Below are 16,879 nucleotides of genomic sequence, written 5' to 3'. Positions count from 1 at the left end.
GATCCCAGATGCTTTTTGATGCAAGATCCCTTTCTTTTTGATGCAAGGGAAATGGCTGTGCTTATTTCCTTTTTAAATAGTGCAGTTCAGAGTCTGGAGGCCTCAGTTTTCTGAATCGCACAGGTCTTGAATCCAGGGTTTTTTCCAAGCTCATGCTCTGTGTTACATAGGAGGTTGGGATTTTTTTTGGTGCAGTAAGAAACAGCTCTGCTTGTCTTGGATTTGGTTGACACAATGTAAGGGCTTGTGACCAAGATTGAGGAGGATCCAGTTAAATCCAGGTTTTACATTTTCCCCTCTTAAGAAAGTAAGGCTTCGACATTTCCTGCCTGGGAAGTGGTGCAGTTTATCTTTAAGGAGGCTAGAGAAATAAGAAATGAGTCTCACGTTGCATGGGTGACATCACTGGCTTTTGGCTCAGCGCTCTGTATTCTCTGTCTGTAGGCTTTAGCCAAGGCTGCAGGGCTCGGTGTTTGAACAAGGAAAGATTCCCAGGTGTACAGAAGATTGGATTCGCTCTTATTTGGGTTAAAAACGGTGAAATGAGATTTCTAAAGCTTGGGGACTCCAGCTCGCCTTCTGTTGCACTTGATCTCTACAAAATGGGTGAGTTATTCCCATTAGAGAGAAAGGGAGTGGAAATTTAAGGAGAAAGAAAAATATGTCTGAATATATAACTGCTGATGCTGGGGATACGATTCGTATGAAGCTGCTGAGCTAAAAATCTCAGCTCCGACGTGGAGATCGGCCCATATGGCAGAGAAATGGTGCAGACCGAAAGCTGTTGACAACTGTTAGGGGCTGCTTTCCTCTCCCCGCGTAAGGTGTGTGTAACCTCCCCCCCACCCCCATCCTCATCCCCACCCCCCGGTTTGTTTTGGTTTGATTTACCCCGACCTCCCTCCCCTCCCCATTCCTTAGCTTCCTTTCAGCCAGCCGTAGCCCTGCCTGCCCGCCTTCATCTTGCAGATGGCTAACGTGCCGCCGTGTTAGGCAAACTGTGCACAACACATCCCAGCGCCGGGGACGAAGGAAGCCTTTTTTCATATACCAGCGGAAAGGGGGTGGTGGTGGTGGTGGAAAAAAACCCCACGATGCCGGGGCCGAGGACTGCTTCCAGTGCTGCCTAGCGGGAGGCGGGCGGTCGCGGCAGGTCCCCCCGCCGCCTCTCCCGGCCCGGGAGCGGGGAGGGTCGGCGCCGCGCTCGCCGGGAGGGAGGAGAACCGAGGCGCTGCCGGGGCGCTCCGGGGAAGGGGCCGTGGCGTTAACGCTGCCTGGATGACAGCGCAGACGACAAAAGCAGGCGAGTGAATGGCAAGGCTGGCAGAGAGAAGCCGAGGTGTTTCCGAAGCCAAGATGTCAGTGACTGTCAGCGAAGACTGCTAAGCGAGAGAGAGACCTGTGCATGCCTGCGGTTCCAGATCCAGCCGAGGAGGTTGTGTTTTAGCCACGATTTAAAACAGCAGCGGCAGCAGCAACAACAGATTGCTCCCCCCTCCTGCTCCCTCCCCTTCGACCCCGCTTTAAACCCAAGCAAACGACCGACCGTCCAGACGATGATGCTCTCGCTGAGCCGCTGACAAAAGAAAAGGCAAGTCACTCGTTCCTGCAACCCGGATACCCGGCTGCTTGCAAGCGGGAGATCTCTAGCTGTTGAACTTTTCTGTCCTGTGATGATGCTGTGGTGAGCCTGCTGATCTGAAAGCCATCTCTTCTGGGTTTCCGAGCTGGCCAGATTGAAAGAGATTAATGGACTGATCAAACAGCTGTAGCTTTCAGCTTCAGGGGGGATATAACCCATCAGCCCTTGTCGCTCGGTGCTCGTGGTGGAGGGGAGCAGGACATCTTTAGTAGGTGGGTTGCTGGCTTCGAGGTGGAAGGCTGTGTTTCTCCTCGCCAGGTCTCTTCCACAGAGGAGCAGAGGCAGATGAGACTCCAGGACTGCCTCCAGGGCAGAACTTTGTAGCGCTCTCAGCATCCCTCTGCAGCGTGGATGTGAGCCACGGGAGTTGGGATGTTTGAGGCAGTCTCTGCCAAGTGACACCTAGCAGCTGCTCCGGAGGTTTTTTGCGTGGTCTCACGCTCAAGGGCTTTGCCTGTTGTGAAGATGTCCATGGTGTTTCTGTGAAGCTGAGGTATGGCTGCTGGAAGGTTACTGTTGTATGCTGGCCTCTCTTTAGCTCTCTGTGCCCTGGGCATGCTGGCTGTGGCAATCTGCTCTGACCATTGGTACGAAACTGATGCCAGGAAGCACAGAGAGAGGTGCAAGAGCATCACCACTAAGAGAAATGATCCTGGCTTCATTTATAATTCCAACAACAACCTGCCTCTCAGGGCCAGCAGGTCTAGGTTGGACCGCTGGGAAGGGAAACTCCTCTTGGCAAGAAACAGGAGGCAGATCTTTGCTATGAGCGCAGTCGATGAGTGCAACAGACAGTACAACTCGACCAACATGGGGCTCTGGAGGAAATGCCACCGACAAGGATTTGACCAAGAGCTGGAGGAGCTGATTGCCAAAGGTAAGGGCTGTTTTTTACCATGTAAATGTGCCAGGCCCTCCTGAGCTGAGCAGAGGCTGAGCAGAGCCATTTGGGCTCACAGATGGGAGCTGGCATCTCTAGCCAAGTACCTCTCCTTGCAATGGGTGAACTGGCCTGGCTGGGCATCGCTTCCTGAAGTACTGCCAGGGCAGTTTCCCATGGGGTCTCTACTGAGGCGTGGGGTTTGGGAGCAAGAAAGGCAGTGGGGGTGAGAGCAGACACACCCCAGAATGTCTCTCATATCTCTGTCTCTCAAAGCTTAATATAGTCTGCCCATCACCATGGTATCAGATTAGTTTCCACATACAAATAAAAAGTATTAATAAAGCAGGTGCTGTTTTTTTTTTTTTAAATTTTGTTTGACCCTGTTGACTCAAGCAAAGTACATACTATTTTATTGGAGGTTACATATGTCTGTATTTCATCATTCCCCTACCAAATACACCATCAGTCCTGAAATACACCATTTGCAGTGCTCACATGTAGGCTTTTTCTATCCTCAAATGGAGAGTAAACAAAGAGAAATGCTAAAGAGCAGCAGGAAGCCCAGCTTGCTGTTTACACTGAGCTATGTTTTGGAATATTTTCAATATCTACAAAACATTACATGAATTTATTAAGAGTGTTAGAAAGGCATAATTTTCTCTTGGGGTGCAGATGCATCTGTTTGCCTGTAGCATTTTTGTGCTATGTATTTTCTTGTCTTTTGGTCCTTCTTCTTTATTTCCCCCCAAGGTACAAGGTTCAAGGTGATGGTCAGTTTGCCTTGAATTTTTCTTTGATCCAAAGTATAGGAAGGGGAGATATGCATACAACCCAGCCTAAACATCTGGTCTACCAAAGATGTATGTTTTTGCAGGATGGTGAGGGTTTCAGTAAAGGATGACAGCATCTTTGCTATCCACAGCATGGTTATTCCATACAACAAAATAACATTTCCCTGCCATGGTTCTTCTGTTGCATTCAGATGATTCCCCAGTGGTTTATTTCCGTCACGGTGAAATCATTGTCTCTTACACCGTGCAATCTTTAAAAATATTTGTTTTCTAAGTGTGTTCTCTGTCCCAAACTCCCTTGATAGCCTGCGTTAATTCCCTCTTCAGACATTGCAAACAGAATTATTGCTTAAAGCTAATTATTCATGAGGGATATACTCTCACATGTGTTTGCCAATGTATACATTTTGTTCTGGATGTTTTCAAAGTGAGCAGGAGAGGTGAGTAGCACAGTATAGCCTTGCACTGAGACAGTAAAAACAGGTGGTGTAGCAGGGAACCTTGATCACTAGTTGGGATCCTGTCTGTGTTGTTAGTGACCCTTAATGCCTAGTTGCTGTTTAACGACCTATATGAAATTAATTGGTTGCTTCAGTTCCACTTTTAATGGACAAGTCAACATGTCTAAAGCCTGTCAGCATCCCAGCACCCTGCTGCTGCCTTCAGTGCTGAAGGAGGGAATCCTCTTCATCTGGGTGAGGGCATGGATGTGCTGGGCTGGCTGGGGATGGCTGGATTGCTCTGCCACGTGTGCTTGCTGTGCTTGGGGCATAAACAAAGAAATTCAACCTTGACAGCGGACAAACATGTCACCAGAGCTCACCTTTGGCAAATGGAGTTTAAGTTATTAGAGAGCTTTTTCATGTTGAAATAAGTGAGACTCGTCCCTCTTTCACCGCCTGCCTTGTCCTGGGCTCAGGAACATCTGTTTCTTCTGCCAGAAACTGCTGAAATTGTCTGGCACTGGGTTATGTGTAAGGGCAGCTCTGCTGATTGTTAACCGTAGAGAAAGTGTGGCAACTCAAGCTGAGGTGGTTAAATGCAGGAGAAGATAGTCTTTGAAAGATCCGGCTGTAATTTATGTGTGACCGTGTGTGTGTATGAGTGTGTGAATGAGTATGAGTGTGGTGAACTAACTCTAAATATACAGCGTTCAGCTGGTAGCAAGGGATTCCCGGGCTCAGGTACAGCGTGCGTTCCAGCACACATATTCCTGGACATATGTGTCTGCAGATGGCCAGATAGCCACTTCGCAGAGTCGCTGCCACAAGGTCAGAAGTGCAAATTGTGCACATAAGGGAGGTATGTGCAAATATCAGTGTGTGTCATCCTTGCCTTCTTTAAAGGCTTTTGGTACACATTTAACAAACTTCATTGTACATCGAGAGAAATGTTAAAGGAGGGAGACTTGTATTACTGAATACCAATGTTATAGTTCATTTTATGGTCTTTTTGGAGTGAGGATCGTCTTATACTATAACCCTCAGCCATGGTGAAGAGTCATACACGTTAGCACTAATGCTATAGAGGTGTGTTCCTTTGGCACCTCCAGATCAAAACATAGAAAAGCAAGTATAATGGCAATTTGATAAAATAAAGTGTTTGACTTGCTCAGAGATAAAACTGGAGATATTATAGGATTGCTTGTCCACTTTATGTTTTGTTAGATCAAAAAGAACTAATGGATTTAACTCTCCCCTTACCAAAAAGTAATGTAAAATACTCATCTATCAAAAACCGTTGTATGCTGGAATCACTGAATTAGAAGGAGCCAGCTTTACATGGATAGTCAACTAGTGTCCCTGTTGCCACCGAAAGACAGCTGCTAGACTTGTTTCTTTACAATCCTCAGCTATATTATGAAAGTGGCATAAGTATGTTTGCTATTGCTATCTGATGTTGAGAACAGCTATGAGTTCAAAATCATGCAGGTGTTCTAGGTTCATCCCGCCAGCACCACCTTGCTTTTCTAGTTTTTCTTCCGTGGCAGACACTCATCTGGAGTTAGAGGTTGCAGGGGTGGGTGCCTGGGCAAAGCATGCCCTGTGCAGATGTAAAGAGCTGCAGAAGTTCTCTACCTGTAGTAATTAAATACCCTGATTTGGGGACATATTCCTGCACAGACGAAATCTCTCTCTGTATAAAATGAGAGCTCCAGGGCAAATACCATATAAAAGAGGATGTTATTGGTACATAGGCCTTTTACTCTCCTTCCTCTGCCAGCTGTTAATTTAATCTAACACACCTCTTCCGGAGCTGGATAAACTAATGTAGGTTCTGGCCCCAAATATTGCGTGTAATGCTATATGTAATTGAATGTAAATGCTATTAAGGGTTGGTGGTTGGTGCTTTATTTTTTCCTTTTTTTTTTCAGCTGGACAGGATCTAAGTGATCCATTTATTTTGAGACAGATCCTACATCTTTCCCTAGGCAAAAATTCCAGTATTGAGAATGGTAGGTTTGTCTGTCAAAGGATAACAAAAAATAGTCATTAAGAGCCTAACTAGCTTTGCAAATACCCTCCAGTTATTCTGCTTATGAACTCTGCTGAAATTAATACAAGCCGTAAGCAATTGGCTTGTGGCAGGATCAGGCCCTGTGGTACTTGGCAGTGGTGTGATGACAGTGGTTTTAAAAAACAGGTCTGTTTCTGAAGAAGCTGGGTCACTTCTGTGCTTCTATTCTGTATTTATTAGTTTTACTTTCTGGCAAATAAATCAAAACCTTTTTGTTGGATTTTGATAGAAAAACTGGAGAACTGTTACTTCAGATTTCTCATGAATAGATATAATAGACACTAATACATATATAAATTAGTTGGACCTATTTATATTTCTTCTATTCCTTTTTTTATATTCCCATAGAATCCAGGTGCATATTTCAAAATAATACAATTAGATAAATTGGCAATAAATTAAAACAGATTTTCACAAGTTAGCATACTCAGGGAGAGCCAGGCAGACATGAGACCAAAGACCTGAAGAATATTCTAAAACTGCATCAAAATTAGGCAATTAATTTTTTCTTTTTGTCATAATGAATGAAAAAAAATAAAACCAGAAACAACATAAATTACAGTCAATAAAGAAATTATTGGAGTTGAACATACCCAGTCTTGCTAACTTTTACTCGCCTGAATAATCTTTTTTCTTGTGAATGGGCTACGTAGAGTCAGGGCACTCTTGTAAAGAAGGACCAGCCAAAAAGAAGGCTTGCAAAGCTGGTCCTCTGATTCTGCTTTTGCATCTGATCAAGTCTTTTAGCATCTTGGGACCAGAGTTTCACGCCTGATCCCTAAAGCCTTGCACAGTCAGGAGACGCTGGCTCTGGGTTTGTTCAGCACAATACTCTAAGCTTCTTCTGATTGTCATGTGTCTGTTCAGCCTCCTCAGCGAATTAGACCCGCTGCTTAATACCCTGTTAAATGTAGCGTTCCCTGTATCCTGTTAGATCCACTGTTTGCTGGTTTACCACTGAGTTTCTAGCAAAAGCAGCATGCCCTCACCCAACCAAAAAATCCCAGTGAACTAACCACCTCCACTACTAAAATGCTTAAGCAGAGATTTGAAATGCAGGTAAGTGTCCATTCATGGCCAGGAGAAGGCAGAGTTTCTGTCCTGCTTTGGCAACCACCTGCTCGCAACTCCTTGTGTATGACTTGTAGTGATCCTGAAAAAAACTGGAAGCCACAAAGTCTGTCTGCATCCTATGGCAGCGTTGCTCAGATGCTTTCCTGCACTAGTCGGGAAGAAAGCAAGAAAGGGAAAAAAAGGAATTACATCATTTAATTATAAAGGTACAATAAAGTAGATGAAGAAGTTGCACAATAACCAGAGACTGTTCCATTTAGACAATTACTACTCGGAGGACCTTTCATCTCGCTTTTGGAAGGCTGCCAGTTAAACCTGTCTGGATGGGTCTCTGCTGCCTGCTGTTGGAATCCAATTGTATTTAAAAAAAATAATCACAATGACCTTGTTATTTCAGTACCCTTTTTACCTTCCCTCTTCCCCCAAGATCTGTGGAAGTCATAGTAAATCCTATTTTTAAAACATTTTATTGCGAGTATACTTAGCCCATTGAAAAAAAAAAAGGCAAGTAATTCCTGTGCAGCCTACCTCCGCCCCAAATAATATGCAAGATTTCTGGGATGAAAGCGTTCTCTGTTTTGGTTTGTCAGATGCACAGTACAACTGAGGAAGAAAGGCTTAACAGGACTACTCCAGCCGTCACTAGGGATTATTTATACACAGTTGGAAAAGCCTGAAGAGAGGCTATTTGCAGCTATCTCTAGGAGTAGAAAGATTTATTCCCGTAAAAGGACTTGCAATACCTTTCGTTGCTGTAGATTTTACTTCTAAAATGCAATGGTTTTGCCAGGTTTTTGCTATGGTTTTGCCAGGACAGCCGTTTTTTTCATGTATCCTTCATACATTAAAGAATCCAAATGCTTTGTTTAAAATGTGTTTGAAATCCCAACTGTTCTCCATTATAAAAAGGACTTTATTGAAGTCTCAATTCTGATCCTAGTGAAGTCAATAGTAATGTTTTATTGAACGTGGTGATGCAGCAAGTTCAGGCCTTTAGTATTTCCTTTGAGGTTAAAATTGTCCCTGGATAGAAAGGCCAATGCGAGGTCTGTGCTCCCTTCTGTCACAGCAGAGTTCTGCTGGAGATCTCCAGTGAAATTTAAGCAGTAGACAGGCTTTCAGTTGAATCTTAGGCTAACAAGGTATTTAGCCTTCACCGTTTTCGATGCCATAATTATCTGTCGATGTAGATTGGAAGTCAAATAACTGCATGTTTCGAAGATACAGCAAAGACATCCTCTCGTTCAGACATTTTCCAGTCATTCGATGGATGAAATCACTGGTGTTCCATGCATGTGAGTTCCAGGAGGATTTGGCCCATCATATTTTAAATAAGCAATTTTAATATTTTAATTGCATTAAACTTAAATAGCAGTTCATTAAAGAGTATCTTTACCACGAGTAATGAGAATCTGACACGTTCCTCTGACACATCTGAGATAATTAGTTTGATAATATATATCTGCTAAAAATACTAAGAACATATATGTAATTTAACAGAGCTGCAACTGGTTTTAATCATGCTGTTTTAAAGGGCAAATTTCAATCAAGCTGTTGGCTTTCAAGCAAAATTGCCGTTGAAGACAAATGGAAATTTTGCCTGAGTCAAAATGACGGGATCATGCCCTTCGCAAGAGAAACTGATATTTGCAGAGCTGCCTGCAGGACTGCATGTTTAATTCCTGTTCATTTAATTGAGCATCCAAATCCTTTTGAGAAATCTCAGCATTTTTATCCTTTCTGCCTATGGCCGAAAAACTTTTTTAAAAGTGAGGAGGAAAGATTTAATATGAGTGCAGATGTGTTCTGTTTACTGTAAAAAATATGAAGGATTATTTCACTTAAATAGAGGTGAAATGATCTGAACTATTTTGTCATCTCCAGCAATAAAAATCCATATTAATATTGCTTTTTCTCATTGAAGAAGTCTTTCTGTGCACTCAGAATAACATCGAGAGTGGAATGAGTTCATTAACTATTGCAGAGCCAGTAAATGAGGAAGAAGAATTTATGTTCTGTAGGTTCTGCAAAAATAATGACAATCATTTATATTGTAAGTTACTTAATGGCTCATTGCTAACAAAATGTTGCTGGAACCCTTGAGTACGTATTCACCTCTTTAAGATCAAAAGAAAGAAATGAGATGGTGTTTCTTAGTTTTTAAAGATATAAATAAATAAAGAATGTGGATTCTGGAATCCAGAATCCACTTAAAAGAAAAGAATATAAACTAAACTAACATATTTTCTCTGCAGGAGAGAAATCAGACTATAAAATGGAAATTTCCCCATTTTCTTTCTCATAAAGCCTAATTCTTCCACAAATAAATATTCAGAACTGCCCAGATGAGCCTGCTGAAATCATAATCCTTTGTAGATAATTACCAAAATAGATGGAAGAAAGGTAGCGCTGCAGTTAGGGCAGGGCTTACAAAGCCAGAATTCAGTCCAAGGTCTGCCATAGTCTTTCTTCATGACCTGAGGCAAGTGACTTAATCCCTTGTACCTCAGCTCAGTAGCAGTATAATAGGGATTTCGTTCATTATTATTAATATCAGTTAGAGTTCTACCGTAGGATTTATGAGCCTTAATCATGGATCAGAAATCATGGATCAGAAAAATGTCCCTGTCCTTTTGACATGTTGCTGCACTTTAAATGTTGGAGAGTAATGCAGCCTTATGAGAGAGTACAAGGTGACGACAAAGTAATTATGTTCAGCGTGACTGATAGTGGTTTTAAAACACCAACAGGCTCACGACATTGCTGTAAGCACCACGAAATGCGGGATTCCTAAAAGAGTTGTAAAGAAAGGTAATGAATAAGAGGTGCAGATGTTTACAAGACGGTCTTCCAAATATTGAGGGATAGCACCAGAAGAATCATGGGTCATGTCAGCTTGAAAAATTAATAAGTAGGTGATGGGGATCGACCTCTTTGGTTGACTGCAGGAGGAAGTTGACATTTCCTTAATGAAGACAAGTAGATTACAATAATGAGATAGATATTGGGACAGCAGTCTAGAGCTGCTAAGAGAAATGACGTGGTCAGAGTGATGTGTTAGGAAAATTATATTTCTAGCAGCATCCTGAATGGATACACGGAGGGCAGGATCACATTTGTAAAGGTCAGAAAAAGAAATATTGTAGTAATAAAGGCATGAGATAATGAGCGCCTGGATGGAGAAAGAATATGCAAACCTTAGACAATCCCCGGCTTCTGTGGATGTAGTGAGAGACATGAGATGAAGGTGTTGCTCCAGTTGTTGACCAGAACAACAAGGAAAGTAATAGTGTTTGCTGTGATGAGCAAGAGAGGAATCACTGAAGGATGCAAATAGTAAAGACAGGAGAAGAACATTAGGAACTTTGTTTTAGTTATGGTAAGCCCTATGTATGTCTATGAAGGAGTATCAGAGACTGTGGGTGTGGAGCTAGGGAGACAAGTTTGTTTGAGAGGAGTGAATCCACAGATTGCTGCATGGAGATGGTAGTGGGATCTATGTTTGTGACGGAAATTACCAAGGAGTAAAATACAGAAAGAGAAAAGCCCTATGAATTTATGTCAGAGCTGGGAGAAGAAAAATGTCTTCTGGAGGGCGTGCAAAAGGAGCAGATTCAAAGGTGGTGCAAGAGAAGTGAGTAATGTCACGGTAGCTGAAGAAAGACACTATTTCAGGTTAAAACAGCACAGGAGACTACTGAAGGTAGCTGACATGCTGCAGCAGATGAGAACAGAGTAGTCACACTGTGCTGAAATTTGCCTAGTACGTTAAGTAAAGAATTTTGCAGCTGCAGTTGCAAGGGAGAGGAAGCTGCACTGAACCGGTAGGGGGGACTCCAGGTGGCATTTGTACCTGGCGTATTCAGAGAGGTTGATGATGAAAGGGAGGAGAAAAAAAAGACACAGTATTTAGAGAGGAAAATAAATGTTTTAAGATGAAAGAATGTTTTAAGATGAGAGTATTTTAAGAGAAAAGAGCTTGAATGGTACTTGCATTATGAGAGTAAAGAGACAGAGGGGCGTGAGAGGTCAAGGAGAAGAGAGAATGAGAGGACAAGGACAGCCATAAGGAAGGTCAGGATATAGGGTAAGACTGGCTTGGCAACAAATGGAAGCAATGAAGGAAGAGAGCTGCATAGGACTTTTTCATCTGTGGGAGAAGAATGAGGAAGGAGTTGTAGGAGGGGAAGAGGAAACAGAAGGCAAAGCTACTGGAAGAGGAAGATCATAGTTTGTCATTTTTCTCATGGAAGAACTGGGTAAAATCCTGTGTAACGGCTTAAGTGGGGGCTGGAGGAGGTGGGAGGGTCTGAAGAATAAGCCAAATGTGGCAAAGAGGTGACTATGACTGAATCTGAGATTTAACTGAGCTGAGCTGGAGTAGTAAGTCTAGGAAATGAGCAGAACTGAATGGAGGAACAATGCGTTTACAGTGGAGAAAGTCAGCCAGACAGTGGGATTCCGGTCAGAGATGCTCTGCTGTGTGAGACATAGCAGAGTGCAACTGCTATGGGTCTGTTGGGATTTGGGATGGCAGGGCAGGAGCAGGTAGGGAAATGCAGGGGAAAAGGTCTATGAATGAAAGAGTGCAGCATGGATAACATCAGCATGCAGAGAAAGGAACGAAATGATGAAGACAGTGATAAAGGACTGACAGCTCACAAGAAGTCCTTAATACTGATGATCTGAGGTGACAGAAAGGCCAAGCAAGTTTAGCACGAAGGTGGTGGCTGATGGTTGTTGCAGAAAGAGACCAGGGGATGGTCCAAGCAGTGGAACAGGAGGATGGGGGGAGAGTGCAGTATGAAGTTCTGTCTTTTCGGTGACTGACAGTGTCAAACGGGGTTGTAAACTGAATGGAGGAGACACTAAAACATAAAGCTTAAGGGGCAGAGAGGTCACTACCCCAGATTCTCTTCTGTAATTTGCTTAGGTGGTTCCCCTTGAGATAGTATCTGAATACTGTACTTCTTGATCTTTAACCATAAAGGACTTCTGAAGAGTGGAATTATCCCGGTTTTACACAGAGGACAGTTGCCCAACAATGCAAACATCGTTCAGGACAAACGTTCACGTTGGAAAGAAATTTCTCATTGTTAGTCCCTAATTGCATGAGCTGGTGTTTTGTGTTAAATTTCATCCCTTTTCTATTCACCAGTCCTCAAGATTACCCAGTTCTGCTCATATGATATTCCATAATGGTTAAAGAGAGAGGGAGGAATGTTATAGTGATCAGAGAGACAAAGGAGCCAGCTAACAGGAACAGGGCAAATGGAAAAACTCAAATAGCTTAATGGGCTCAAATTGGGAAGTTGGATAATTTCCATCTCAGACTTCTGAATTACGTGGTATGTGACATTGCTAGTCCAGTAAAAAGGATTTTCAATAAATCTATCTTAATTAGGATGGTACATTAGGAATGAAAAGTAGCAAATCTATATTTAAAGAAAAGAGAAAAAGTTGTCTGGGCCACAGCGGACCTTTTAGCTTGATCATAATAATACCAAGCAGAGTTTGAAGTAAGTTCTAAAGGAAAGATTAATTAAATGCACGGGGGGAAATGAAATAAACATTCAATGTATGTTTTTCTTTTTGAAGTGTGCCAAACTACCCTGGTATATTTTGCTAGGAAGCTAAATGGGTTTTGACACAAGGAAATGCCTTAAACGTAAGTTATCGGGATTTTGGTAAAGGATTTTATATTCCGTCCCTAAGGAAATGGTTTGTTACAACATTAAGGTAATTAGTACACAATTCACAGTGTGTTTAAGGAACTGGCCAAGGGAAGGCAACAAGTGCTGAGAGAGGGTGTATCAAGATGAAGGTCAGCAGTAGAGTTCCTGAAGCAGGGGACCAACCTTATTTAATAATGATGTCATTAATGATATTGTCTGTAAGGGGAGATGGTAGCTCTCATTGAGCTGGGCACAAAGCAGTGAACTTAAGACATTTGCTGCTGCCACAATGATGAGGCATTGCCAAGAGAAAGGCGGCCTGCAATATTATATATGAAGAACTGGGTAATGTTGAGAACTGGGTGATAGGAAAGATGTGAAATTTCTTTTCAATGTGAACGTTTGGTCCTGGAGGACATGTTTACATTGTTGGGCAAATAAATACCCTCTGTGTTTCACGCTGGAAATCTGGTCCCCCAGACATCCAAGCTGTGGGAAGGTTGGGGCTCAGATGGCTTCCTCCATGTCCAGGTACTGCGGCAAGTTCCCTTTCAAGGTTGGAAAGGTGCATACCTGAATTTCACCCTACGTGCAGTCGGGATGTGATCACAGAGTGCACCTCAGTGGGGACAAGGACAAAGGGGCTCATGAGGGTGCACCTATCTTCAAGTGCAGGCAGAGAGTGGCAGAGCCACGACCAGGAGAAAGTCAGATGTGATTGAAGAACAGGGCTGGCCAGATATTTCAACTAGGGAAATGTTAAAGTTGTGGGCAAGGTATTAATCAAGGCTTCTCTGTTATAATCCTTGCTATTCTTGTCAGCCGCCTCTGAGAAAGATGAACTCAAGCTGAAGCAGGTCCAGGGTGGGGTTACAAGTGTGAGGAGACCAATGGAAAATCTATTTTATAAATATAATTGTTGTCCAGAGGAAATGGAGTTAGACACAGGAGAGAAGGAAGGTGTGTATAAGCTAAGGACAACATTATCAGGGAAAACTGTTTGTGTGAGGGCCATGAATATATGTAGGCTGGAAGCTGTGCTGAAGTGGGGCTCTGGAAAGAGTGATGAGGGCACAGCACTTCTAACAGGTTTTAAGGGTGAAGATGGATATATATAGGAAGAGGAGATTATATGATATACTTGCCTGCTATGCAAGAAAAATTAATACGGTCCTTTCTAGTGCTGTGTCCTTGTGAAACATGCCATAGGACTGTGAAGGATTAATTTATTATTACTATTAATTCCTCTTTTTTTTCTCCCAAGGAAGAGCATATTCAGCTCTGTATCAAGCAGGACCTGATGGAAGGAGTGTTTGTCACTGAGCTGCCTGATACCAGCCATGGGTGTCTGGTGAGAGGGAAGGGACCTAAGACAAATCCAGCTGCATCATCCCAGCTGCTTTCTCTCTTTCACCTAGATCTGAGCAGCATTTTGTTTCCTCCCTGTGACACCCCACACATCCAGGAAGGACTAGGGATGAGGACAGTGTCCACTTAACGCACATTTTGCATACCTTTCCTTTAGATAATGCAGTTAATAGGATCTTTGTTTCCTGGCTTCCTCATCTGCTTTCATTTCGTATTGCCTTAGCGTAACGACAGCAAAGGCCTGTTAAATTCTCAACTATTTGTATTCATAAGCCAGGAGAACGCAGAGCCTTCAACTTCTACATTAAAATAGTTTATATAAAATAAAAGAGAATTTCCATACTATATTTAAACATTTGGGATGGCTGGCAGCAACGGAATTAAACTCTTATTTGCACATATTTAAATTACTATGAGATGTGTATTTCAGTTCACAAAATGTTCAGCCATTTGGCTGGTGGTGCTGGGTGAGTTTCCTTATAGCGGGAAGGGTTTTGCTACAGGATCCACCAGCTTATGAGGGCTAAAGGCACCCACTCCTGGGCTTTGCTATGTGTGCAGCAGCAGACCACATTTCTCTCAAGAATTTTGGGGAAAGGTCTTACAGGGAACTGCAAGGCTCCACAGCAGTAAAGGCAGGAAAGCATCATCTGGCATAGCCTATTAGGCTATAATTCAGCTCCCAGAAAAGGTGGAAGTAGGGCTCCATCAATCAGTATGGAGCAAGATGAGCTGGGATGTTCTGTCTGTCTGGATGTTCGGGGTACCTTGCCTGAGACTCCAAGTACCAAAGCTGTCTTCTGGAAGAAGATTCCTGGAAGAAACTGTTACCCAGCTCTGCCCCTGAGCACCTGGAGAAAGAGGGTTGTATCTAAGGTGGATCAGAGAAGGCATTTTTGTTTTCTACTTTTGAGGAATGACCACAGCTGTAGGAAAAGCAGCCTCCGTTCTGCTCCGGGTGAACTGGAAAAGGCAGTGGCAGGGATCAAGAGAGGGAGACTGGAGGTTGTTGGTGCTTCTGTGAGCACGTCACATACATGGGAGCAGCTGGACGTGAGGTCCTCTGCCTGTGCACTGTGTGACTGCGAGACAGCTGCTTTGTAGGAGCTGTATATCTGTGGCAGAGGGATGCTATGCTAAGCCACTATGCCCTGCTAAGGGTTTGTGACAAAGGCAGAGATACATGGTTTTCTGTGCTCATTTATGTAGACTTGAGTCATCTGTCCTTTTTCTATGAAATAATCTTTCATATCAAAAAGAGGAATCCTTTCTACCTGGTGTCCTGAGGAGCCTCCAGTTTTCAAATGCTATTCCTTGTGATTCATTGATCCTAGTGGGAAACTGGGAGAGATAGCCACAGGCTCCCAGAGGTAACATCAGCTTTGTGGGGACAGGAGCATGACAACACTGTCTCACACTGACCATTCCATAAGGTCCTGTTCCCCAGTAATGAAGTGGCTGCAGAAGGGGCTTGTGCAGCATCTTGGCCTCTGGATTTTGAAACTTCTGCTTGGGGAAAGCATGGGGACTTGTTTCAAACATGGGAAGAGGTTTTTAAACAGGAGATTTCAGGGGACAAAGTGGGGCAACTTGTTTAAGTGCCTTTGAGGGAAGGAGGGAGAGACTACTTGAATGGTTGGAAGGAGGAGAGGTGTATGTCAGCATAAGCGATGGCACTATGGGGATGGCTTCTGCCTTCCACCCAGCCTTTCCCTCTTATCCCTGCAGTTAGGAACCCTGTCCCTGCATTCCGTGCCACACCACACCACCACCGCACATCTTTCCCCATCTTGTTCATCAGTTACTGTTAGCATCCCGCCTGTGACACAGCAACTAATTGCATTGTCAATGCCTTCCAATGAAGAAGAAGCAGCAGGAGCAGATGAACTCTTCAGCACCAAAGTCTTCTTTTCCTGTGCTTGTCTTTCAGTACAAAGAGAGAGGAAGGTGAGAGAAGCACGATTTCTCTTAGCAGAAAGTTGCTCGCAGTGCTGAGGCTTGGGCAAGTCTTCAGGCCCAAGTTCCGCTTTGCCTGCTGCCAGCCTTGCTTCAAACCAAGGGGTTGTGGCGTCCATTTGGTAGTGTTGCCGTACTTCAGCCAGGGTGTAGTTTTTGGCTGGTGGCATTAGGATGACTGGAAGGATGTGCCTTCTTTAAAGATTCTCCTCCCTTTGAATGTAGTTCATGGCATATTAGGAGGTCTTGGACCTGCATTTTGAGGTGACCTGCACTTGATCGTTGTGGTGAGATGGTACAATTGTATCTGTCATCTAGAAAATTAAGTTATTTGAATATTCATCTTGGGCACGTGAGTTAGGCATTCAAATACCTCTTCTGAGGACTAAGACTTTTCAGGCTGCTTGAGATAATGTTTCAGTGCTTGTCTTCAGCGTCCTTGTTTTGAAGTGAGATCCAACTGTCCAGCTCTCAAAGGGCACAAATTGTCCCATTTCTACCAGGTAGGGCTGGTAGGTCCTTTGTCCTAACATTTAAGGATCCAATACAAGCACTTCTCCATGCATTTCAACACTTTCTTTCCAGAGTTTCAGTCTGTGCTAATTGACCTGCGCCCCTCTTCCAGAGCAGGAGCACATAATTCTGCATAGCGCTGGAAGAGGCCACAGAAACTTTCTGGTAGATTTGGTGGAGCCTGGTTGGTGAACGGGTGGGAGTCCTTGAGCTCGTCTCACACATCTTGGACCCCGTCGATGTGACAGTGTATTAACCAAGGCCATCAGAGTCTGCAGACTGAGTTGCCTATATGGTGCAATTTCATAGCCGTAGCATTTATCACAGAACCTACCCCTTAAGGCAGGTCAGTGCTCCTGAGTTTAAGCTTTCATTTGAGAAAGTTTTGCTATCCATCACAGCGATGACAATGACCTTCAAAGTTGACACCACAGTTTTGGCATCTGGTGCACAGATACTT

General features: G+C 43.6%; 1 protein-coding gene across 2 annotated transcripts in view; it reads left to right on the top strand.

Annotated features, from left to right (window-relative positions):
* The first annotated feature begins 301 nt into the window (after positions 1–301).
* Positions 302–16,879, top strand: part of TMEM178B (transmembrane protein 178B) — a 233,928-nt gene continuing 217,350 nt past the window's right edge. For both annotated transcript variants that reach the window (XR_010069044.1, XM_063319888.1), the window contains exon 1: positions 302–2,519. Coding sequence is in view for 1 of the 2 variants with exons in the window: in XM_063319888.1 (XP_063175958.1) it covers positions 2,138–2,519 (382 nt within the window). In the remaining variant the exon portion in view is untranslated. The remainder of the gene's footprint in view (positions 2,520–16,879) is intronic.

This window comes from Chroicocephalus ridibundus, chromosome 1 (genome assembly GCF_963924245.1).
Source record: "Chroicocephalus ridibundus chromosome 1, bChrRid1.1, whole genome shotgun sequence".
NCBI lineage: Eukaryota > Metazoa > Chordata > Aves > Charadriiformes > Laridae > Chroicocephalus > Chroicocephalus ridibundus.
This window is presented reverse-complemented; position numbering and strand designations above follow the sequence as displayed.